Source organism: Panthera uncia, chromosome E1 (assembly GCF_023721935.1).
Source record: "Panthera uncia isolate 11264 chromosome E1, Puncia_PCG_1.0, whole genome shotgun sequence".
Taxonomy (NCBI): Eukaryota; Metazoa; Chordata; class Mammalia; order Carnivora; family Felidae; genus Panthera; species Panthera uncia.
In genome coordinates, this window is record NC_064814.1 from 35,721,101 (window position 1) to 35,745,661 (window position 24,561).

The 24,561-nt window shown below is 37.9% G+C and overlaps 1 protein-coding gene across 10 annotated transcripts in view; it reads right to left on the reverse strand.

Annotated features, from left to right (window-relative positions):
- Positions 1-24,561, reverse strand: part of ACACA (acetyl-CoA carboxylase alpha) — a 277,035-nt gene that overhangs the window by 163,821 nt on the left and 88,653 nt on the right. For all 10 annotated transcript variants that reach the window (XM_049636543.1, XM_049636545.1, XM_049636544.1 and 7 more), the window contains 9 exons: positions 21,227-21,336; positions 20,327-20,408; positions 18,997-19,095; positions 17,575-17,681; positions 13,435-13,545; positions 7,728-7,937; positions 4,140-4,310; positions 3,072-3,233; positions 2,582-2,745 (listed from right to left, as the gene is read on the reverse strand). In XM_049636543.1, the coding sequence (XP_049492500.1) occupies positions 2,582-2,745; positions 3,072-3,233; positions 4,140-4,310; positions 7,728-7,937; positions 13,435-13,545; positions 17,575-17,681; positions 18,997-19,095; positions 20,327-20,408; positions 21,227-21,336 (1,216 nt within the window). The remainder of the gene's footprint in view (positions 1-2,581; positions 2,746-3,071; positions 3,234-4,139; positions 4,311-7,727; positions 7,938-13,434; positions 13,546-17,574; positions 17,682-18,996; positions 19,096-20,326; positions 20,409-21,226; positions 21,337-24,561) is intronic.

Genomic DNA, 24,561 nt, shown 5'->3' on the forward strand with positions numbered 1-24,561 from the left:
TTTACTCAACACTATGTTCAGGGGATACAGCAGCAATAAGATAAACATGGCCCTGTTCTCATGGTATTTAGATGACCATCTATGGGAAATAATGCTGAAATGGGGATTGAGGCTATTCTGGAAAATAAGAATATGCACACCAAGCTGAAGAATATAGATCTAATGTTATGCAGAAAGAAGAAACAAACTGAGCTGAAGAATGAACTTCTGGCATGTTGTCAAGAAGCAAGTTTATTATAAAGACCATATTTTTAATATGCTAGAAGTTAACCTAGTTAGCTTCACACCATAGAGAAATGTACAGAGCAGGTCAGGAGGTAAGGAGCAAAGGCTTCTGAACCAGATTAGAGGACATGTGCTATAGAAAATACTCAGTGGTCTCCGTAATCAAGACTTTAAACCTAAATACCAATAGAGGCCACTCTGGGAATGTAAATGAGTGAGGCAGAATGGATGGGGGCTGGGTGAGAGAGTTCATGTTTCCTCTAAAAGCAGCAGCCACACAAAGCTTCAGTAAACTTTTGCCAAGTGGAATATAAAACCAGTGTTGTCATTATCATCCCATTTTTAAGAGAAGGCAGAAATCCATATATTTATTTCAATCTCCCAATTTTTAAATATTGGCAATTTTTTAAAAATTAACACTCTGCAAGCCAATAAAAACACATCTGTGGCTGTGACTAGTTGGAAAGCCACCAATTTTACAAGTTCTAGTGTAAGCTTTCTTTACTTTGGTAAAGCAGAATATAGCTGCAAAAGAAAAAGTCATCTTTATAGCAGACAATTTTTCTGGTAGTATTGCTTTAATTTTGAAAAACTTTACTTATAGTTTTGAATAAATGGGAAGAACTGTAGAAGACAAAATAGAGAAAAATTAAGAGTTCCCTACTTCTGTATACACATTATTAAAAAGCTGATATTATTAATAAGTATCTATTGACTACTCAGCCTATGGATGGATACAGATCGAAGGTCAAGGAAATGGTTATAAACATAGGTGGTTCAAGAAAATATACCATTAAAAAATAGAAAGAACTAAGGCACCTGGGTGGCTCAGACGGTTAAGTGTCTGACTTCAGCTCAGGTCATGATCTCACAGTTTATAAGTCTGAGCTGCATATCAGGCTCTGTGCTGATAGTGTGGAGCCTGGAGCCTGTTTCATATTCTGTGTCTCCATCTCTCTCTGCCCCTCCCCCACTCACGTTCTGTCTCTCTCTCTCTCAAAAATAAACATTAAAAAAAAAATAGAAAGAACTAGTTCAATTTTGATACTCTAAAATATCTGAAGTGTTACAATTACTTCCTAGAGCCCTACGTTTTAGGAAAGCAGAATTGCTTGTAGTATTTTTTAATGTTTAATTAACAATATAATAAATAAAAATTAATGTTTAATATTTATGTTTAATAGAATATTAATAACTTATGACATAGCAGTCATATGTGTATAAGTTATGTGTATATGTCATAGCACACTAAGGTCTCATAAACAATGTGGATAGTTCCCTTATATAGTTTTTACATAACAAGCAGTTTGACTTTATTATTCAAAAAAAAAAAAATTGGCAGGGGCTGTGTGCCTGGGTGGCTTAGTTGGTTAAAAGTCAGACTTCAGGGCGCCTGGGTGGCTTAGTCGGCTGAGCGTCCGACTTCGGCTCAGGTCACGATCTCACTGTCCGTGAGTTTGGGCCCCGCGTCAGGCTCTGTGCTGACAGCTCAGAGCCTGGAGCCCGCTTGGGATCCTGTGTCTCCCTCTGTCTCTCGCATTGTCTCAAAAAATAAACATTAAAAAAATAATAATTAAAAAAAAAAAAGTCAGACTTCAGTTCAGGTCATAATCTCACGGTTCATTGACTCGAGCCCCGTGTCAGGCTCTCTGTGCTAACTGTGGAAGCCTACTTGGGATTCTCTCTCTTTCCCTCTCTCTTTCTGCCCTCCCTTGCTCACACTTTCTCCCTCTCTCAAAAATAAATGAATAAACTTTTTAAAAAAGTAAAATATATATATGTTTATTAAAAAAAATTTTTTTTGAGAGAGAAAGAGCAGGGGAGGGGCAGAGGGAGAAAGAGAGAATCTTAAACAGGCTTCATGCTCAATTGGCCATGAGATCAAGACCTGAGCCAAAAATCAAGACCCTTAACCGACTGAGCCACCCAGGGACCCTTAACTTTATTATTTTAAATGACTGTAGGACATTTACAGCCATACCTTTATTTTGATGACAAACAGCAGATCCCACCTATGATTTTATATGATACCAAACTCTTGGTCAAGAATCTACCTCCCCCACCAAAACAATGTTTCTGTGGAAAAATATGATTTCTTTAAAGCAATCAATTTTATAAACTTATCAAAAATATTTAAAGTAAGAATACTTGAAAAGACTCAGAACAAACAGAAAAACATCTGCCAAACACTGCATAATTTAACAAAACATGAACGCAAGTACAACTGAAGATATATTTCCTCCAAAACAGTATCAGTACTTCTGTAGCAGACAATTTCCATTCCCATGATCACACATTCACTGAAGATTAGAACAAATTTATTTTTTTTAATGCAATCAAATGTTATTATACTCACGAAATTGCTTCCTCTCTGTTTTCTCCCCAGGAGAAGCAGTGACCAAACTGAGAATCAGCAAATTCGTGAAGGCCCCCTGCAGCAGCAACACTGAAATAACCCCAAACATTCTTATTGCTACGGAAATTCAGTTCCTGAACTGTTCCTGAGCTGGGCTTAAAACCCTGTTAGAGAATGAAGAATATGAGAAACCGTATTATACTTCCAAGGAAGAGAACATACTGTTCACTCTTCATTCACTGTTTAGACTCTGTGTTAATCATACACAAAAGCAGAAATGATGCACAAAAATCAGAAAGGCTTGAGAGCCAACATCCAGTGCTACCCACCCAATAAGGACTCCATAATGACTAAAGTTGGATTAAATGGCCAAGGGAGCAGTGATCACTTATTTGTCTGCTCTGATGAGACTTCTATAAATTTCCATCTCCAGAGGAAGTCACAAGATAGAAAAAAAAAAAAAGTATAAACCTTTTAAGTGATGGGTTACCTCATCTGGATTTTCACTAGTGATCCGAGCAGCAATAACATGGCCCCTTGGGCAAGGAACATGAGCAGAATTTTCAAAATCAATGGGAGCATCACCCCAGGGAGATACTCCATACATCATACGAATATCCTTGATTCTATACAGAGGGATCCCCATGGCAATCTGAAAGGAAACATATCACTCATTTTTCACAGTTACTTTCCTTAAAATGTGGAGGCTATCAGATTACCTACAAGATTTTTCATTTTAGTAAGCTTCACCTAAAATACTCTATTTCTACTGTAACCTGTATTCTACAATAATCGAATAGGTAACTCTAAGTTGTGTGTGTGTGTCTATTGCATTTCTCCATTAAAGGAGCAGAATTAAAATATATATAGGAAGAGTTCGTGTAAGTGCCTATCCAAGAAGTTCAGACAGCTAAAAAGTCCTAACTGTGTCATAATTACTTCATAATTATTCACACAAACCACTGGAGGAAGTAAATAAATCTTTGGTCCTTAATGGAAACCCAGAAGGAGCTCCCAATGTGGGCAAAGAACATATTAGATACAAATAATATCAGACCTCATCATTAGCCATTAATTACTGCTTCGCCCACGCTTGTTTCCTGGGATGAGTGGAGAAAACATTATTGACAGCTAGCACTTTGAATATTATAAAAGTAATGTGCTGCCATAGTCTTGCCAGGAGAAACTACAACCACCACTCTGATGTGGAATTGCTTTAATATAGAACATGAGTAATAAGGAGTAGAGGACAATTACAAGGGTTTTTTCCAATTAAAATAATCAAATAAAGCATATTATTTTTAAAGTTTCTTTCTAAACTATGACAGTTTCTATCACATGTGTCTGGCTAAAAAATATGATAGTATTACTAGATTTGTACCCCATCAGGAAAGCCAACCCACACATCACAACCCATATAGCACGAGATGAACATTAGATGAGACTCAGATAGGAGGTGCTTCTCTTTATCAGACACCAGTTAAACCAGTTTCTCAGGCATCTCTGACATTCAGAACTTCTCTAGGCAACTCTCTCAGCCAAGATCAGGGTGACTCACCTGGAGTTGCGCTGCAGGGAGGTTGACATCAGCCACCATCTCTGTACAAGGGTGCTCCACCTGTAGCCGAGGGTTCAGTTCCAGAAAGTAGAAGCTTCCATCCTGGCTGTAGAGGTATTCGACAGTCCCTGCACTCACATAACCAACCATTTTGGCAAGTTTCACCGCACACTCAAAGAAGAAATACAAGTCAACATGAGTGTCTCACCTTGACCAGCTGGTGGACCCTACAGCCTCTCCCTGACTCAAATATCCACTGTTTACAAGAGCCACCAAAGGTCTTTAGCCACATGAGAGTAAATTTCACTCTCTCGGATTATTACACAAGGTGCCTAGACATGGGTGCCAAACTCAATCCAGAGTCGGGGGAGAACTGTTTTTCACCTGGCATCATAGGCAACCTCACCCTATCAGTATAAGTATATACAGGCAATAAAACATTGTGACAGACTATTCAGTGTGCCCTGGTTTGTAGTATTCCTGGTCATCTTCCTAGAAACATGGCTGTCCAGCTAAAGACTATACTCTTCAACCTCTCTTTAGCTAGTGACTCAGTTTTGACATATATAATGTCAGCATTAGTGAGTAATATGCATAAGCACTGAATCGGGTTTTGGAAATGAAACTACTTGTCCTTCTATTCCTAGCTTTTCCCCTTCTGTGGACTGGAATGTAATCATGATAGTTCACACCAGTTTCCACCATGCAGATGAGAACACACTAAGAATGGCAGAACAAAACAGAAAGAACCTGAATTGCAAGATGGCCTCAGGAAGTAGAACCGTCCTACTAACCCTGGAGAGCTTACCTCAGATTATGAGAGGAAGGAAAAATAAACTTCTATCTCATCTAAGTCATTGTATTTTTTGGATCTCTTTTTTAAACAGCTTAACCTGTATACTAATCCATATAGAAATTATAAAATTCAGATAATGCTACTATTTAGAAAAATTAAAACATGGGGATGCTACCTTAGCAAAGAGTAGTGGGTAGCAAGGAAACAAATATTGCAGACTAAAAAGGTTGTGGTCTCACTGTTAGGCATAACAAAACACTTGATAAACTGTCTTCTACAATAACTTGGAACACTGACAACACATGAAGTCTAAGAAAAATAGTTAGAAAAAGTCAGAATGTGAAAAAAATCAACTACTTTTATATCCCCAAACCAGATTAGATTCTCACCCTGAAGCAACCCGGTATCAAAGATTCACTATTAGAGGAAAAGTTACTATCTCCAGAAATCTTAGGGTGTGGTTACTCTTACCTAAAGCTGACTGGAAGCACACAGTCCAGAAACTAGATTTTGAAGGTACTGTATTTCTGAACACACCACAAACCTGGCCTTGAAAAGCCTGTGATTGATAACTAGAGTAATATTTGTGGCTCTCCTCTTGCACCAACTCTGCCAAAGAAGGCATAGTCTCCAAAGGCCAATCACAGAGAAACCTCAATGAGGAAGAACTTTGCAGGGAACAAAGACAGGTATTTCAGAGATGATGGATAAGGGATTTACTTCCAGACAGCAGAACCAGAGGCAGCCAGGGGGCTAACTGAGGTATTACTCTAATACAAGGCAGGAAATCATCATAATTCCTGTCTAGAAGGATTTGATAACTGCTATGGACCAGTGATTATGTATATTTTTTATCTTTTTTCCAAGTGGGACTTATCCTGCTCATATTCCACCACTGTATATTGTGTATATGCTACAGGGAAGAATAATAAGGGGTACACAACTTGAATTTTAGATCATTGGCCCATGAAAAACCACATGAACATTTAATGGCGAGAACTGTACATTTCTTAGAGATCCTGGACTCTGGGCTGAATGTAGTAATTGGATGGGACTTTGGGCTGATTTTGTTGGGGAAAGACTAAATATGTTCTAAGAGTGAGAAAAAGGGTGTGAAAGGATAACGGGTAGCCAGAGGAGCAGACTGAGGCAGATTATTAAATGCTCTCCAGTGATTTTTCTTTGTATCATTTAGTAACAGAATCTCCTGAATTTCAGCTGAGTATATGGCCACCCAGTTAGTGACCACAATTCCTGACACCCCCTACAGGTAGGTGTGATTGTGTAACTGAATTTTGTCCAATGGGATATGAGCAGAATATGGGTAACTTCTGAATCACATTTTTACATGCCTGCCCTCTAAGTCCTTTCTTTCCCTCTCCCACAAGCTACAATATGAACATAATCTTATGAAGAAGCTTTAATCATGAAGATAATGACACCCTAGGGCAAGTGTTGGCAAACATTTTCATTAAAGGACCAAATAATAATTATTTTCAGCTTTGTGGGCTATAACATAAATAAATTAATGTGGCTGAGATCCAATAAATTTTTATTTACAAAAAAAGTTAACAGGTTATGGGACGCCTGGATGGCTCAATTGTTTAAGTGTCTGACTCCTGATTTTGGCTCAGGTCATGATCTTGCAGTTCATGGGATCGAGCCCCATGTCCGGCTCCATGCTGACAGTGAGGAGCCTGCTTGGGATTCTCTCTGCCCCTCCCCCATTTGTTCTCTCTCTCCTCCCACCCCTGCCTCCTCTCAAAATAAATATGCATTAAAAAAAAGTTGGCAGGTTGGATTTGGCTTGCTCACCAAGGGAGTTTGCTCACCCCTTTCCTAGTGAACAACACAGCAGTAAGAATGGATCCCTGGTACCAACTCATCTCTCAATGATGGTAGAGAGAGAAAGACAATTTACACCTTGTTTAAGTCACTGTATTTGAGTGTACCTGAGTGGCTCAGTTGGTTAAGCATCAGACTCTTGATTTCGGCTTGGGTCATGATCTCACAGTCATGTGACTGAGCCCCCTGCTTAGGATTCTCTCTCTCCCTCTGCCCCTACCTACCCCCTACCTCTTTCTCTCTCAAAAACAAAACAAAAAAAGGCCACTGTATTTTGGAGGCCTCCTTATCATAGCAGTTAAAGAAAAATTCTTAATTAATGCATACACATGTAGGAATTAAACTTCCAAAACAGAAGACCATATATTTAGCTTGTTTGGAATTCAGGAAAAAAGAGATGGAAAATATATTTCCAATAAGATGAAGACTCAGTCACTATTCCAGAAAAGACCATGTTCAGACCCCTAAACTACAACCGTTTCCAAGAAACCTTGCAAGACTGTTGAGAATTCTTTTCTACACAAAAATATAGAATATATAAACTTTAAGATGCTCAGAAGACCTTTTAAGAGATAATGGATCTGAAAAAAGACATCTGAAGACTCAAAGATAATCAACTAGAAAATGGAACTACCTGCTTATCAGGAGGTTGCTTAAAAAAAAAAAAAAATTCACTGTCCCCAATCATTTCTCTTTTTTACCCATACTCGAAACAGTACACTCATTTTTATCAAAAGTGTTAACTAATTTAGAGCCGGAAATGTTTAGAGGGAGAAGAGTAGGATTATTTTTCCTCTAGGACAAGGATATAATCTTAGCAATTATCTAGAACCACTTGAAATTCCACTATACTCAGGTGTATGAATTGAATGAGCAGGAGTCCTATGAACTGAATGAGTAGTAGTTCTGTGTAAGAAAACAAAAATTACAGCTTTTCATATACACACCTGTTCCATATGTTCGAATACTGCTGGAGTAGCAATAGCAGCTGGTGCTTCTTCAATAATCTTCTGATGCCTGCGCTGCACAGAGCAGTCACGACCAAACAGAGAGATAGCATTGCCATACTGATCTGCTAAAATCTGTACCTCCAGATGACGGGATTGTTTGGCTAGTCTCATCACAAATATAGGAGATCCAGGGACTTCAGCTTGAACCTATATTAGAAGAGGAAATAAAACAAATTCTTAAGTGGTAAGCACTTCAATTTCAACAGGCAGATGCCTAGAAGTGTCAGGGACCATGTTAATTAGCAGGAATACAAAAAAAGAATAAAATATAGTTCATGCTCTCACCTATTAAGATGTTGAATTCTTAGTTATATAACCAATATTAATAAATGACTATGAAACATATGAACACCCAATGTGTTACAAAAGTGAAAAACAAAATAGTCTGAAAAGACACACACACAAATCCCACAAAAGGGTAAAATACTGCCATCAACTCCAGACAGCCAAATGTACAACTGGCTCCAGACTAGATGCTTTCTTGGTTCACATCACGTCACAGAGGGTGTTGTAGTTGAAGGATTTTGATCTTCAGTTTTGAAGCATAATGCCACTAGATACAAAATTCTACACTGGCGGTTACCTTCTTTCAGCACTTTAAAGACAATCCAATGTTTTCTGGCTTCCACTGTTTCTACTGAGATGTCCACTATCAATCATTACTCCTCTGAAAGCAATCTTTTTCCGGCTGCTTTAATATTTTCTCTCTCTCTTTTTTTTAGGGGATTGAGGTAGCAGATTTACTCTGATAATCTTAGATGTGGTTTTCTCTGTATTTGTGCTGTGGGACTCATAGTACTTTTTTAATCTGTGCTTAGTAACTTTTATGTAACTTCAGGATACTTCTTAACCATTATCTCTTCAAATATCGTTTCTGCTCCATGATTTCTTCAAATATTGCTTCTGTTCCATTCTCTCTCATTTCTGAGATTCCAAGTGCATGATATTAGATCATCTCACTGTATCCCATATGTCTTTTATGCTGTTTTGCTATGTAGCAAGTCACCCCAAAACTCAGTGGGTTACTTAGGACAGCAACTGTTTCATTTGCTCACGATACTGTCCTCATCTGGGCAGTTGTTCTTCTGCTCTTGCCTGGGGTCATTTGTGCATATCATCTGGTAGTTCAAGTGGGGCTGAATGGTCTCACTCAAATGTCGGGTGACTTGTGGTGACTGTTGGCAGGTAGGTCAAGGGAGCCTCGACTGGAACAGCTTATTTATAGCATGTGGCCTCTCATTCTCCAATGTGCTAGATCAGGCTTCTTCAATGCAGTGTTCCAAGACGGTGAGGGCAGAAGCTCCAAGGCTTCACAAGCCCTAGGCTCTAGAACTTACACAACACCACTTTTGCCACATTCTAATGGTTTAAGCAAGCCACAGGGCCAGCTGAGACTCAAGGGGTGGAAAAAGAGATGCCACCTCTTGATGAGAGGAAAGGCAATCACATTGCAAAAGGATACATACAAGGATGGGAGGAGTTATTGCGGCCATGTCTGCAAACAATCTACTATGGTCCACCCTCTGGCCACAATAATTCATAGACCTCCCACATGCAAAATAGACTCACCCCCTCCCAAGACCCCCAAAGTCATCCAATCATGGCATCAGGCTTGACGTCCATTTTCTCATGAATCATGTCCAGATGCGAATAAGACTCCTTGGGTGCAGCTCCTCAGGTGCAATTTCTCTTGATCCAACGATCTGGGAACTAAAAAGACAAGTTATCTGCCCCAACACCCCCACTATTTAATGATGAGATGGGGAAAGGATAACCATAAAGGATAATCCTGTTCAAAGAAGAGAGGATGGGAAGTACACAGTGGTCACTGTTCCATAGCAACTCTGAAGTCCAGATGGGTACATGTCAGGTTCCCTTACTCTAGGGGCAGGGAAATTTTTCAGGGTCTTGTTCTGCTCCCTGGCAGTGATTTTCCTAATCCACGGTGCATGGCTCTCCTTTGTTCTTAGCTATGCTCTCTGGGCTCCTGGCTCTGCTCTCTGACAAATCTTTTTATTAGATGTTTACAGCTGAATAGCTTTCTCACTCTGCTTCCTGTTTATAGGAAATTGAAAACCCACAAGGCTCTTTGAAGTTTGAACTACCTCTGTCCCTTTGGTGTAATTATCAGTACAAGTCCATTGAAAAATTTGTGGGCTTCCTATGAATCACACTGGGGGATTTACTCCTTGCCCCAAAAGATACATCCATAACTTTTCTGCACAGATATCTCTATACTTTGGGCATATCAGCCTGCTGTGGGATAACACCTTTAAGATTCTTTGAAACTCTTTCCTTTTAGCTGAGAGGATAATCCACCAGGTAGTGTCTTAAATATCTCTAAGCCTTAAAGGATCTCACAGCTATTCATGACTTGGCCTTTACCCTGAGGTCACTTTTTACTTTGAGGATCTTTTTACCAGGTGGAGAGACTGGGAATGAAAAAAAGTTCTGTTTTCAAACTCAACAAGTTTGAAACACCTTCTTTAGCTCATCTCTCTTATTATTCCTTAGCATAAGTAACCAGAAGGATTCGAGATACTTTCAACATTCTGTCTAGAGATTTCCTTAATTAGGTCCATGAGTTCATTAAATACATTCTCTATTTTCCAAGTTACCTCAGACAATTTGTTCCATCATTACAGAACATATGCTACCCTTTTTTCCAGACCCTACTAATAATTCCCTCACTGCCTATCCACCATTCCTCCAGTCTTCATTGACAATCTCCACCATTTCCCCAGCCTCCATGTATGAGCCAGTCTTAAAGCCAATGCGACATATTTTACTTTTTGTTATGGCAGCATCACACCTTTAGGTATCAATTTCTGTGGCAGTTACCCATTGATGCTTAACAAACCACCAAAAATTTAGTAACAGGACACTGAGCATTTGATTTGTTTACAGCAATTGACTGGGGCTCAGTTGGGTATTTCTGTTGATCCTGGCCAGAAGTTACTAATCATGCAGCTGTAGTCATCTGACAATTTAACTGGGGCTGGATGGCCTAACAGGGTCTCACATTCATGACTCAAATGTGGTGCTGACTGTCAGCATGTAGGTCTAGGAAGTCTCAGCTGGGACAACTCCTCTCTACTTCATGTGGCCTCTTTTTCTCCAAAAGTTTAGACCAGGCTCTTCACTTGTCAGTCTGAGGCTCAATTCAAGAGGGCAATGGCAGAAACTACAAGACCAGTTGAGGTTTAGGCTTCAGAACTTATACAGCATTTCTGCTACATTCTCTTGGTTAAAATAAGTCACAAGGCCAGCAAAAATTCAGAGAGTGGGAAAAAGACTCTCTTTCTTGATGAGAGGAGAGGCAAAAATCATATTATACCAGGGTGTGTATACAGAAATAGGAGAAGTTATTATGGTCATCTTTGCAAATGATCTCTCACATGCTCTTTTCTGTATTTTTCATCCTTTTGTCTCTTCATGCTTTAGTCTGGATTTTCTTCTGAGCTATCTTCCAGTCACTAATTCTCTCTTCAATTGCATCTAATATGCTATTAAACTCCTCTACTGACTTCTTAATTATAGTTATTGTCTTTTCAGCTCTAAAATTTGTTTCTTCTTTATAGTTTCCACTTTTCTGACAAAATTCTCAATCTTGTCTTTAATTTCCTTGAAAACATTAAGTATAATTACTGTAACATCCTTGTCTGATAGATCCATTATCTAACAAACTCTCTATGGGGTCTTTTATACTGACTTTCATTTTTCTTGATTTTCAGTCATGTAATTTGATATGCCTGCTTACCTTTAAATGGCTATTTGATACCACATTTGAAAAATAAATAGAAATAATTTGAGATCCTGGATATTATTATATTTGCTTCTTTCTGGTGGTTAGTTACACCAGCAATCCTAGAACTCCTTGCTTGAATCAAAGGTTGAGTATTTTGAAGCTGAGATTTAATGCCTGTGTGGGTTGGTCTATTTCCAGTTTATTTTTACTCCTAAGGTATAGTTCCTTCAAGATCCCAACCTAAAACGGGAAAGTTTCCCAGGGCACCCTCCTTAGAAAACCCTGAAGTCTAAGTTTTGTCCTTTTAGTCTTATAAGACTGTTGAAAACTGCAATCAGCTTTTCAACTGCTTCTTCTCAAACCAAAAGATATCGCCAGGGGAAAAGTGGCCTTAAATGCCACCTCCCTGGGTTTCCTTCTCCTATACCTTAGCCCCATAATTCTTTACTAACTTGAAAGGTTTCTAATGCCTTGAAATAGATTTGTAAAACAATTTTGTCCAGCTTTTCTAGTTTGTTCTCAATGGGAGGATTTGTTTGTTATTTGGTTAATCATTATTGGAACTTAAGGACGTTCGCATAAAACTTCTTAATCTTAGTGTTCTAGATTCTTGAACTATTTGATTCCATGGTAATAAGCAGTTTCAAAATACCTAAAGGAGTTATACTTTTAAAACTTAACATGCTTTTTCTTTTGCCTCTAAGAGTGAAAGTCCTTTCCTTTAGATCCTGTGAGGCATTGATCTTCCTATAAATTCAGGTAAACTACAAAAGGAATGTAGGGTAAAAAGGAAAAAGAAGGGTAATACTCAAAATCTGACATTCAAAACAGGATAATGCAGTAAAACAATGGATTTATCACTTTTATCAGTTTGCTGTTTAATGTTGTTTGCTTTTTAAAGAGGGCAAATAGAAGGTGGCCAGAGACACTAGTAAAAGACAGTAGAAAGTAAAAAATGCTGGGAAAAATAAGAACAGTGGGAAGCTAGGAAAGTGAAAGCCCAGAAGGTGTCCAATTTTCCTTTTTCTGACTCATCTTTTTCTGGTAGGAGAAAAAGAAAGTGAGTCAAGTATGTGAGGGTAGTCCTCGGGCAGGAAAGAAGAGACTTCTGTCTCCCAATTATCTAAGATTCTGAAAAGAGATCATTTATTTGGCCTCCACAACTAACCTGTAGTATGGCCACACCAACATGGCTGCAAATCAGAGGGTTAGGCAGATATCGGAAGCTCAGCTTTCCTAGAAAATCCCCAATGATAGAATGTAGACCTGCCATAGGGTTCCTGTGCCAAGGTGCAGTGGCCATGCAGCACAGACGAGGGTGCAGGCTGCTGAGCTGGCCAGGTAGATGGGACATATAGCATAAACTCTGGAACCTGCAGCCACTTTGAACTGAAGTGAAGTAAAGCCAACCAGAGAGTCTGAGCCCAGCCATGCAAGAGCATCCGAATCAGGAGCTAACCACATAATTTATCTACAATGCCAGCAAAAGAGAAACACAAAAATGTCGAAAGGCATTGTGACTCTTTCTTATCACTATGAGGTCCTGTGAGCCACAGGGATCATATAGGTGTTCCCATATAGGAAGACTTTTATATTATGGAGAATAACTACTGTTTGAATCACCTTATTGAATAAAAACTTACACTGAATTGGACATTGCTAATAAGCAGGTAGGAGCTAGGAGAAAGACTAGAGTACTTACAGACAAAATAAAAAATTACATTTTCTGGACATCCATATTATATTATGATTATTATCTTTTATTTTATGGAGGTATAAGTGACATACAACATTAGTTTTTGGTGTACAACATAACAGATTGTAGATATAGTGTGAGTTAAATCATGTATCTCTGATATACATGTAAATTCAAGCAAACAAAAACTTGTATTCTACCTGTCTGAAGAGGTTCGGGAAGTCATCTGCATTGTTAACTTTTCTGATTCCTTTCCCTCCTCCTCCTTCTGAGGCCTTGATCATTACTGGATATCCAACTTCCTCTGCTGCCTTCAAGAAGAAAGAGAAAAATGGAAATAAGAGTAGTAATAACAGGGAAGGAGAAAACTGGCAGTTTCTCCCTTTAAGAATGCTGCCATTGGTAGGTCCAAAAGTAGTAAAATAGAAAGGTCCTGAAGACATACTATTGGGGGGGGGGGGGGGGGGGAGCAGTAAAACAATATTCGTAGCATTAGGCTGAACCAAAAGAAATGGCCTTTTTTGTAGGTAAAAAAATGGTTGAATATTTGCAATTTCATATGGTTCAATGTAAGACAATCCTGTGTAGGCCAAAAACAAAATAAAACTGTATGTTTATATATAATTATGTATACTTTCATACACCCACATATGTGGGTGCAAAAAAAAAAAAAAAGGCTAGAATATACACCAGTGGTGATAAAAGGAAGATAAATAGATATACCTCTACTTCTTACTGTATTTATTTCTATATTATTGGAATTTCTTATAGTATGCAGGTCTTCATGTTTTACCTCTAATTTTTATTTTTAAAAAAGGTAGAGGTAGTCAATGGTCTCAGTACAGTTTCTGACAACATAAAATATTCAACAAATCAGAACTCTCACATATCCAGAAATTATTTTCTCACTTAACTTTTTGTAAAATATAAAAATAACAAGACACTGAAATATTTTTTTTTAAGTTTTATTTATTTATCTGAGAGAGACAGACAGAGAAAAAGAATGCGTGCAAGCAGGGGAGGGGTAGAGAGAGAGGAGAAAGAGAGAATCCCAAGTAGGCTCCACACTGCCACCGCAGAGCCCAATGTGGAGCTCAAACCCATGAACAGCAAGATCATGACCCAAGCGTTAAGTTGGACACTTAACTGACTGAGCAACCCAGGTGCCCAAATATTAATAAAATTAGTTAGAAAATTAATTTTCAAAACATACTAAATGTGGTTTTCACATTTACAACATTTGATAATGATCAGGTAGCAAGTCTAAACTTTCTGAAAATTAATTATATATCCATTAAGTAGGGAGCTGGTTAAATCAAGATATGCCCATCTATTAGAATACAGTGCAATTGGGGCACCTGGGTGGCTCAGTCGGTTGAGCGTCCGACTTTGGCTTAGAGTTCGAGCCCCACGTCAGGCTCTGTGCTGACAGCATAGAGCCTGGAGCCTGCTTCCGATTCTGTGTCTCCCTCTCTCTCTGCCCCTCCCCCACTCTCTCTCTTTCAAATATAAATAAACATTAAAAATTTAAAAATTTTAAAAAAAGAGAATACAGTGCAATTATTAAAAAGAATGAGGTGGTTTTTATATATAGTGATATGAAAAATGTCCAGACAGTATTGTTATGGCAAAAAGTAAAGGGGGTAGGTAGAAGTTAACCAAAATTTAAAATAACTAAGTCATTCCTTTGTCAAAACCTTCCAGTGATTTATGGTTTACATTATAATAAGATCTAAAATTGTATCAACAGGGGCACCTGGGTGTCTTAGTCAGTTAAGCGTCTGACTTCAGCTCAGGTCATGATCTTGTGGTTTGTGGGTTTGAGCCCCACTTTAGGCTCTGTGCTGATAGCTTAGAGCCTGGAGCCTGCTTTGTTCTGTGTCTCCCTCTCTCTCTGCCCCTCCTCCACTCACACTATCTCTCTCTCTCTCTCTCTCTCTCTCAAAAATAAGTAAACATTAACAAAAAAAAATTTTTTTAAAAACAAACAGCATGATGAAATAGTATTGGCAAATAAAGGGCTATCACTGGGTGATAGGGATCAAAGAAACAGCCACGAATGTGGAAAAGACTTAAAAAAAAAAAAAATAAGGTAGTCCACATGATATCAGTAAGAAGGCAGGCCTTTTAAGAAAATATGAAAACTCTAGGCACAGGTCATCTATTTAGAATATTTGCAAAGTATTAAAAAAATTTTTTTAAATATTATTTAAAAAAATTTTTTTTAATGTTTATTTATTTTTGAGAGAGAGAGACAGAGAGACAGAGTACAAGTTGGGGAGGGGCAGAGAGAGAGGGAGACACAGAATCTGAAGCAGGCTCCAGGCTCTGAGCTGTCAGCACAGAGCCTGACGTGGGGCTCAAACTCACCGACTGCAAGATCATGACCTGAGCCAAAGCTGGACCCTTAACCAACTGAGCCACGCAGGTGCCCCAAATCTTCATTTATTTTTGAAAGAGAGAGACAGAATGTGAGCAGGGAAGGAGCAGAGAGAGAGGGAGACACAGAATCCGAAGCAGGCTCCAGGCCCTGAGCTGTCAGCACAGAGCCTGACGCGGGGCTCAAACTCAGCAACCGTTTGATCATGACCTGAGCTGAAGTCGGACACTCAACAGACTGAGCTGCCCAGGCACCCCACAAAGAATTTTAATCTCAGGAGGAAAATGCTTATATAATATAAAGTAGGAAAAGAAAAAAGGATTACTAAACTATATAGAGAGAGTGACCTTAATTTTATACTTATCATAATAATTATAAATATGGGAATCTATTAATAAAGATGATCACTATAGGATAATAACATATACTATGAATCAAAAACAGGTCAAGAGAAAATATATGAATGTGTTATGAATATGTATCTATCTCTGGATGGTGGGTTTATCATCATCTCTTTTCTGACCTTCCAAATTTTCTACCAGAAATTTTTATGTTTAAAATTAAGACAAGGAGGGGCACCTATGTGGCTCAGTTGGTTAAGTGTCCAACTCTTGATTTCAGCTCAGGTTCATGGGTTCAAACCCCGTGTTGCTGTCAGCACAGAGCCTGCTTGGGATTCTCTCTCTCTCTCTCTCTCTCTCTCTCTCTCTCTCCCTCCCTCCCTCCCTCCCTCCCTCCCTCCCTCTCCTCTGCCCCGCTCATGCTCTCTCTCTCTCAAAATAAATAAATAAACTTAAAAAATAAATAAAACAAAATTATGACAAGGAAAAAAAGGAATTTCAATTGACAAGCAAAATAGCTAGTTCTTTACAAAGGGCTTCTACTTTTGCAAATTATAGCAAATAGAGTATGAGGTTGGCAATTCAATTAGAAATATTAATTTTATTAAGGAGATTAAAAGACACAACGTGAAATGCAAACAAAAGAGGAAAATTAGTTGAGCATTCAGCATTTTTTCTTGAATTTATAACATATAATTCAAACACAAGTATTGTGTTTTTCTAAAACAGCCTCTTTCATCATCTACTTGGAAGCATAACTGACATTTCCAACTATTTAAAAAGTGAAAGGGGAACAAACTGAAGAGAACTTATAAAAGAAAGAAAAGGTAATGTTGGAGAAAGGATCTCTTTTTGTTTGGGTTCATGTTTCCAAAAGGATGGACTGTAATTAGACATTTTCAGCCTCTCTTGGCTCCCACCCCCCTCCCCCAAGGGAAAAAGAACAAATTATGTGATTGGTCAGTTTGGAAGGAGGAACTGAGCATGCACAGCTCAGCCTCTTCCCCTTTGGGATCAGCCCACTGCGCAGAGCATATGCTCTTTGTCAGCTCTCAGTGATACAAGAAGCTGAATGGTAAAAGCTCTATCTCTGGAGAGGAACATCTTTGGTTATTCAGCACCACCAGTACCCAGTGAGTAAGCATATTTAACTCTGACGTTCAGTTTACAAATCTGATTGTTGCTAAACACATAAGCCATTTCACCAACATCTCTATTCACAATAAAGCTGACATTTCTCTATCTGCCTGGCTTCTTGGTTCTGAATTCAAGCAGGGCAAATATGTGTTGTTTGTTGCCCCCCACCCCACAAACACACACATACACATAATAACAGGTAGTACAGTAGAGAATCAGTATTTTCTAAAAGCTCTGATTTAGCCACCTAAGAAATGTTCTGTCCAGGTGAGGGTTTACTTCACAACAAATTTATTTTTGTTAAATTTAGGTCACTTCCTTACTCTATATATCTCCTGGTCTTACAATCCCAATGCCCTCATGGGTGCATATCATGAACCAGGAATGCCCTCATGGGTGCATATCATGAACCAGGCTTCAAATTAACGTTTGTGACTACAATCAGTCAGTTGAAAGACATCACTCTGTAGTTAGTAACCTACCTTCAGCCCATCATCCACATCCTTCACATAACCTTTTTGATATAATTCCTGGGGAACATTTAAGATACGTTTTGAAAAATCATTTTCCTGCCAGTCCACACGAAGACCTGTAATAGATAACGGTAACTTAAAAGCTGCTTTAAAAGCTTCTGTTTTGTCAATTTTCTGCTATTCCTTCTTTAAAATGACCTCGTATTTATCCAAAATTAAGGATATGTGAGAAAAAAAGGATGCCATAAAGCCCTCAATTCTCAGGGTTAGCGGTATTTAGCTCTAGAAGACCTGACAACTTGGGTTCTTACCCTGGAGGAAGCCAGGAGAGCTAATAGGGAGCAAACTTATAAAAATGCAAGAATATACAAGACTGAAAAAAAAAAGCATGTCAGACTTCTCACAGCAACTCAGCAGGCAAAATACCTTCAATTTGTGTGTTCAGGCCTGCTCCAGGGCCAGAGGTCTGGGAAATAATTCAATCTTTATGAGCCCTCGGAAATGGAAATGGCGGTTTTATTGGCCTCAGCAGAGTCATGATTCCATGCTCCCTGAATGTCCCTGTACTCAGCCACAAGGGGTATGCTATAGCCTCTCCATTCAAACAAGAACAAATTCAACCTTTTATTTTAAACTGTTTGACCCAGCAGGTCTAGAGAGGATATTGCAATCCCCCTGGAGAGCCAGAGTAACAAGAGTTCAAATCTGTTGGGCCTCAAGGCAATGGTCGTTCCCATTTGAAAGACATTTTAGTTTGTTGTTCCCTGTGGTTGAGTACTAAGCAAATTTATATTGTTATTAGTTATAATGATTCACATGGCACTCTTAAAGGGATTTGTCTAGTATAAATCATTTTAAGAAAATTTTATTCTTCTGTATGCCCAAAAGAAAGGTTGACTACTGCCCTCATTTTCTGCATCAAGGGCAAATGAGAGTTTGAATTAACAGCCAAAGTAAATAAATCATCAATAGATGGTAGGTTGACATGAAGAAAATGATAGTAGGCAAACATTTGAGTAAGTGGGTTTTTCTTAGTGAACCAGGTCTCCTGCCAGGCAGGTTCAAAGACCTAATTCTGCCTAAGTCCACCTGTGATGAAGATTCTAGCCTGCCCAGAGTAAATCCAAATCTACAGAACCATATGAGTTTTCCCAGAGTTTCCTCAAATTCAAATTAAATCTCAAGATCATTTAAATCACAGTTTAGCACATGTGTAACTGGTACAAAATTTATATTCCTAAGACATGATAAAATCACAGGTGTATAAATTAGCCTAGGAGATATAAAATACCATAAATCAACCTGGATTCTATTTCTTATCCTGAAGAATCCAAATAACATTTTAAATAACCTTAAGACCCAAGCCACAGTCCCAAATATCCTACTGAATTTTTCCGCACTTCAAAACACAAACAAGAAATACTTTCTTACCACTCCCACTCCAGGGAAGAGTTGGGATGCCAGCAGTTTGAGCCACTATGGAAGATGCAATCTTATCCCCCAAAGCCCACATGGCCTGGCTTGGAGGACCTAAAAATAAGAAAAGAACCCTGATTGTAACGTTTTGGCCTCATTTCCATCACATAGGTTTCATCTTTTATAGAATTATTTTTGTATTTGTCTGGTCTCCCCTACATCATATATCATGGAGATTGTGAACTTGATTATGGGGATTACTGTGTTATGACTCATCTTTGTACTCTTTATAGAACTTAATGTAATAAGCTTTTAGCATACAGTGAGAGTTCAGCATGTATGCTGAATTAAATTCCTGACAAATCTAACTCTGATTTTATCATTGTTCATGATCCAATTTGACAAGGTTATCAAAGTCCTTTTTTTTTTTTTTTTTTTAAGCAATCTTAAAATAAAGGACTTATAAAGTTTGGGGTTCAAGTCTGAGATATGCCCTCCTTGGTCTTAGGAGAATCCAAAAGGAAAATTTATCATTAGTAAACATTTATCTCTTTAGAAGATTTCTCTCTGCTAAAGGAAAGCAGAAAAGTCAGAAGAAAGAGCTCTCACTTATAGGAATATAACTTATATGCTTAAATGTGAAGGTGCTGATTCATATTTAAGGGCACAGTCCTAGGGCATCCTAATATTCAATGATCTCTGCTACACAAAAAGAGGTCCTTTCTCTACATATTTTCTTAAGGTTAATGCCAAGTTTTAAAAAGCCAGTGTTTTGGAAATCAGAGCCTCCTCCATATCTCACGGAAAAGAACCTGAGGACAGAAACACAATCAAGATGAAGAAAGATAAGTAGGATGTAAGAAATGAGGAAGAGGTATGTGGAATTTGAGAAACTTAACAGAAGACAGTGGAGGAAGGGAAGGGAGAAAAATAATTTCAAACAGACAGGGAGGCAAACTATAAGAGACTGTTAAATACAGAAAACAAACTGAGGGTTGATTGGTGGGGGAGAGGAGGAAATGGATGATGGACACTGAGGAGGGCACTTGTTGGGATGAGCACTGGGTGATGTATGTAAGCAATGAATCATGGGAATCTATTCCTGAAGCCAAGAGCACATTGTATACAAGGGATGTTGGCTAACCTGACAATAAGTTATATTTTTAAAAAAATGAAGAAGAGACAAAAAAAAGAAATGAAGAGGGTTACTCTGAGAGCTGCTGATTGATGAAAAATAAGAGCCCCGTGCATGTTAAACAGAAGAAAAGCAGAATATAAAGTGGAATGTGGGCAAAACTGACAAAGAGAACCAGAAAGACAGGAAGAGTATGTTAGAAAGGTTTACCCATGAAGGCGATGCCATTTTTCAAAAGAAGTTCTGGGAGCTTGGGATTCTCAGAAGCATGACCCCAGCCAGCCCATACTGCCTATAAGGGAAGATAATATGATTCTTTCTTAAAATTCATACTAAAATAACATGATAAACTGTACTACTCTCTACCAAGACTGGCCCCACACCATGAGGTACAATAGCTCCAGAGCTGCCTAATGCTTAAGTCGGCAGAAGCCGAATTACTTGATTCTTGGCAAACTTTTTATGGAACAAGAATAAGCAGTCCATTGTGTCAAAACCTCTGTAAAGAGGTCAAAACAAAGTTGAGGTTGATATTAAGATCCTGCTAGTCTTGTTACTCTTTAGGAAACTCAATTCATAACCTTTCCACTATACTCTACAGAGCCTTTTCTAGAAATACTAGTTTTCTTTCACAGTTTCAATTACTTTGGCCACCCAACTCCACATTTATATTTAGTGGTTATACTGCCATATAAATCTCTAGTTTTGTTTTTTTTTTTTTTTCTCTCTGGGCTTAAGTACATTTATCCTAAACATCCTAACATAATAGGGAAGAAATAATCTATTTCTATACTACCATATTCTCAGCTAAGAATATTCCATTGGAAAAAGGAACTTTTATTTACTTGAGATAGTTTGAAGGTGAAATGGATAGTATAAATAATCTCTGAAAGACCCTTACAGACCTTCTGATTGTATTATGTTTATTTTTGCCTCATTCATTTTTTCCATCTTTCTTTTCCCCATCTGTTATACCCCTCACAAAAAAAGCTTTATCAATTTTCAACAAAGATGCTTTATATAAAATTTAAAGTTCTTCTCTGGATAGCCCCTTGTGTCTAACTGTAAAATGGCTAAACTGGTTTGAAAGGACACACTGGCATCTCTTACTTGCACTGGGATCCTTTTAGCAATATCAAGAATTAATTCCACGTTTGCATAGTTGTTGTTGTTTGGTCCTCCTGGCACCGGCACATAGTGATCTGCCATCTTAATGTATTCTGAAAATGCAAGCAAATTAATAGAGAACACATGCTTTATTTCCAGAAATAGAACAGAGCACAACTACATAAAAGACGATACCATCACAGTTAACGACTGGACAAACTGCATTAACTAGGTAAGTCCCAGGACATTTAGTTAGAGGCTCTGACTTTGTTAAGTCATGGGTACTAACATGCTAATCTGGTATTCAGGAAGCTCTTCTATTCAAACAACAGCTCTCAAACATTTCACTATGTAACCTTTTTGAAGGGCCTTTAAGACCTCTCTATCAAGGATGATATGTCACTTAGAGACCCCTGTACAATTATTTATTCTGATAAAAAGTTTTAGCCCTAACATCCTTTATCTTTAACTTGCACTGTACTCTGAGAAGCCCTTTTCCTGATGTCAAGCTGTGACAAACTGGGAAAGAGGGCAGAGCCTGAAGGGTTTGTGGACTGGCTGGACAGGAAAGGTTAGTTACTGGCATATACCAAGGGCTTGAAAAGACTTTATCTGGAATGTTGGAGATAATAGGTATTTGAAAGACACTTTTGAAAGATAACTTCTTTCCCTCCTTACATTTTTTTTGCTCCGTATTCCCTTTCAAATTTGTCACCTGATGTCTCTCTCTTCCTATTCCTGGCAATAATGGTAGAGCAGCTACAATGTGCAGTAAGTATATTAAGCAGTTTATATATATTATTTACTACTCAGTAATCCTATATATGATAGGTATTATTGGCGCCTAATTTACAGGAAATTGGCTTGGAGCAGTCAAATAACTTGCTCAAGTTTATTTATTAGCATTCCTTCTATCTTATTCTTAATTTTTAAAGGTTTTACATCCTTCTAAAAAAAATTCCATTCAAAGTAAGATGCAAAAACCTATAGTTTGTTCCAAATAAAAACAGGTTTATTGTTCTCTTTGACTACAAAAGGAAAAACATGTTAATTATTTTTAAAAAACTATAATGTATCAGGATGAAATAATACCATTTAACAGTCAAAATCACCCATTGCCCCACCACTCAAAGATAAGCAGTTCATGCTCCGATATACTAGAAATCATCAGTTGTTAACCAATTTAACAATATATTGTGGGTACCTTCCCCTATGTGACATAGAGATATATTTAATATATATTTAGTATCTTATATATACTTAATATAGACCCAATATTTCAATGGATGCCTACCATTCCACAAAGTAACAATAATTCATAATTCATTTAACTACTCACTTATTGATGGACATATAAGTCATTAATAATTTGGAAAATATTAAAATAATAGAATGATGAATATCCTTATACTGCTGTCCAATTATACCCTCAGGATATAGTCCTAGAAGTAAAACAACTAGGTCAAAATGTATCCACATCTTCAAAGACAGAACCATGTTAGACTCTCATTAGCAACATGGATGACAAATTGTCTGTACTCTCAACTATATTAGGTATAATCACTCTTTTAAACTTTACCAGTCTTATAAACTTAAAAAAAAAAATCCCCATTTACTACTGTTTCAGTCTGCATTTCTTTGATTACCATTAGTATCAAATTTAACTTTCTTTTTTTTATTTGCAAAATAGAAATTTTTATACAGTCAAGTCTATCTAACTTTTCTTCTGTGGTTTAGTCTTTTCTGAAGTTCAGTAGCCCTAAGTACAGGAAAAAAAAGTTACTTTAATTGCTGACCTACATACACACACACGTGCACACGCATGCACACAGAATCTGCAAATGTACAGCTGTCACCAACCAACAACAGTTCAGAGTTCTACACCAATCAATCTTCTGTTATCACTACTATAGACACTAATGAGAAGCCCTGGTAAGTAGAAAAAGAAATTGCATCTTAATCACACAGGCTGGATTTCTCCATTACCTCCTGGTTCCCACAATTGCCATAATTACAGCAGAGATGCTATTCTAGAGAATATTTACAAATGAACAAAACTCCCCTCCAAGGATAACACTCATTTCTTTCTACGGATTTCATTAATCATCCACCTTTCACGACACAAAAATATGCAACTGGGTCAATTATTACCACCCTTACCATCCCTTAACCTGTCATGTCAGCCCACTCCCCTCCAGGTCTCAGGATAAAGTCCTCTCCTTATGGTAATAACCAGCTCTTGTATCTAAGGCTCCTTCTCCATAATCTTTTAAATTGTAAAAGTAATGGTTATCTTACACTGGATTCCCATGATGACTGCACAATGGTATAAGTTTACCAAAACTCACAGAACTGTGTACTTTTCAAATGGTGACTTTCATGGTACATAAATTATATTCAGTAAAGCTACTAAAATAATTAACATAACAGAAAGGTTAGAAAAAAGGAAAAATCAATCAAAATAATTAATTCAATACCACTGGTATCATAATCCTTTCTGAGTTCTTTTTCAAATAACTTGTAAAGAAATTGTAAAACTGTATAAACTCTTTGCAAAAAAGTTGGAAAAAGAAACAGAAATAAAAACACCCCAAAATACCACCCCCAAAGATAACTAGTACTGCTGTTGGTATATGTCATTATAACTTTTTTTCTAATTATACACAGTGTCTTTTTCCCTATCATGTCATGCTACCAATCTCCTTATAACTAACTTTTTCTTTGCAATAGTGATGGACAGTCTGTTCCCATGATCCCAGTTTCCAGGTATCCATACCTTAAGGAATCCCTTCTCCTTGGGTGTGAGCAGGATCTATGACTTGCTAGCCAAAAGAACATGTCAAGGGTGGGGAGCTGTCACTTTCATGATTACGTTACATAAGAAAGTAACTGATCTTTTACTAGGAGACTTTCCCTTCCTGGCTCTGAAGTAGCAGGCAGTCATTTGGGGATGGCCCACATGACAAGGAGTCAGGAGTAGTCTTTGGCCAATAACCAGCTAAACATTCAGGCCCTCAGTCGGACAGCCCACAGAAAACTGAATGCTGCCAACAATCACCTGAGTTTAAAAGCAGGTCCATCCCAAATCGAGCCTCAGATGAGACTACAGACCCAGCTGACATATAATTGCAGTCTTGTAATAACCTGAAGCAGAAGACCCAGCTAAGCCATGCTCTGACCTACTGACACTGTAAGATAATGTCTGTTGTTTTAAACAGCCAAGTTTATGGTAATATTGTTATGTACAAAAATAGTAAATAATGTAGCAATTTATTAGAACGCATTTTCAGACCAATAAACATTATTCTACAAAATATTTTTTAATGTGTGCATGGTAT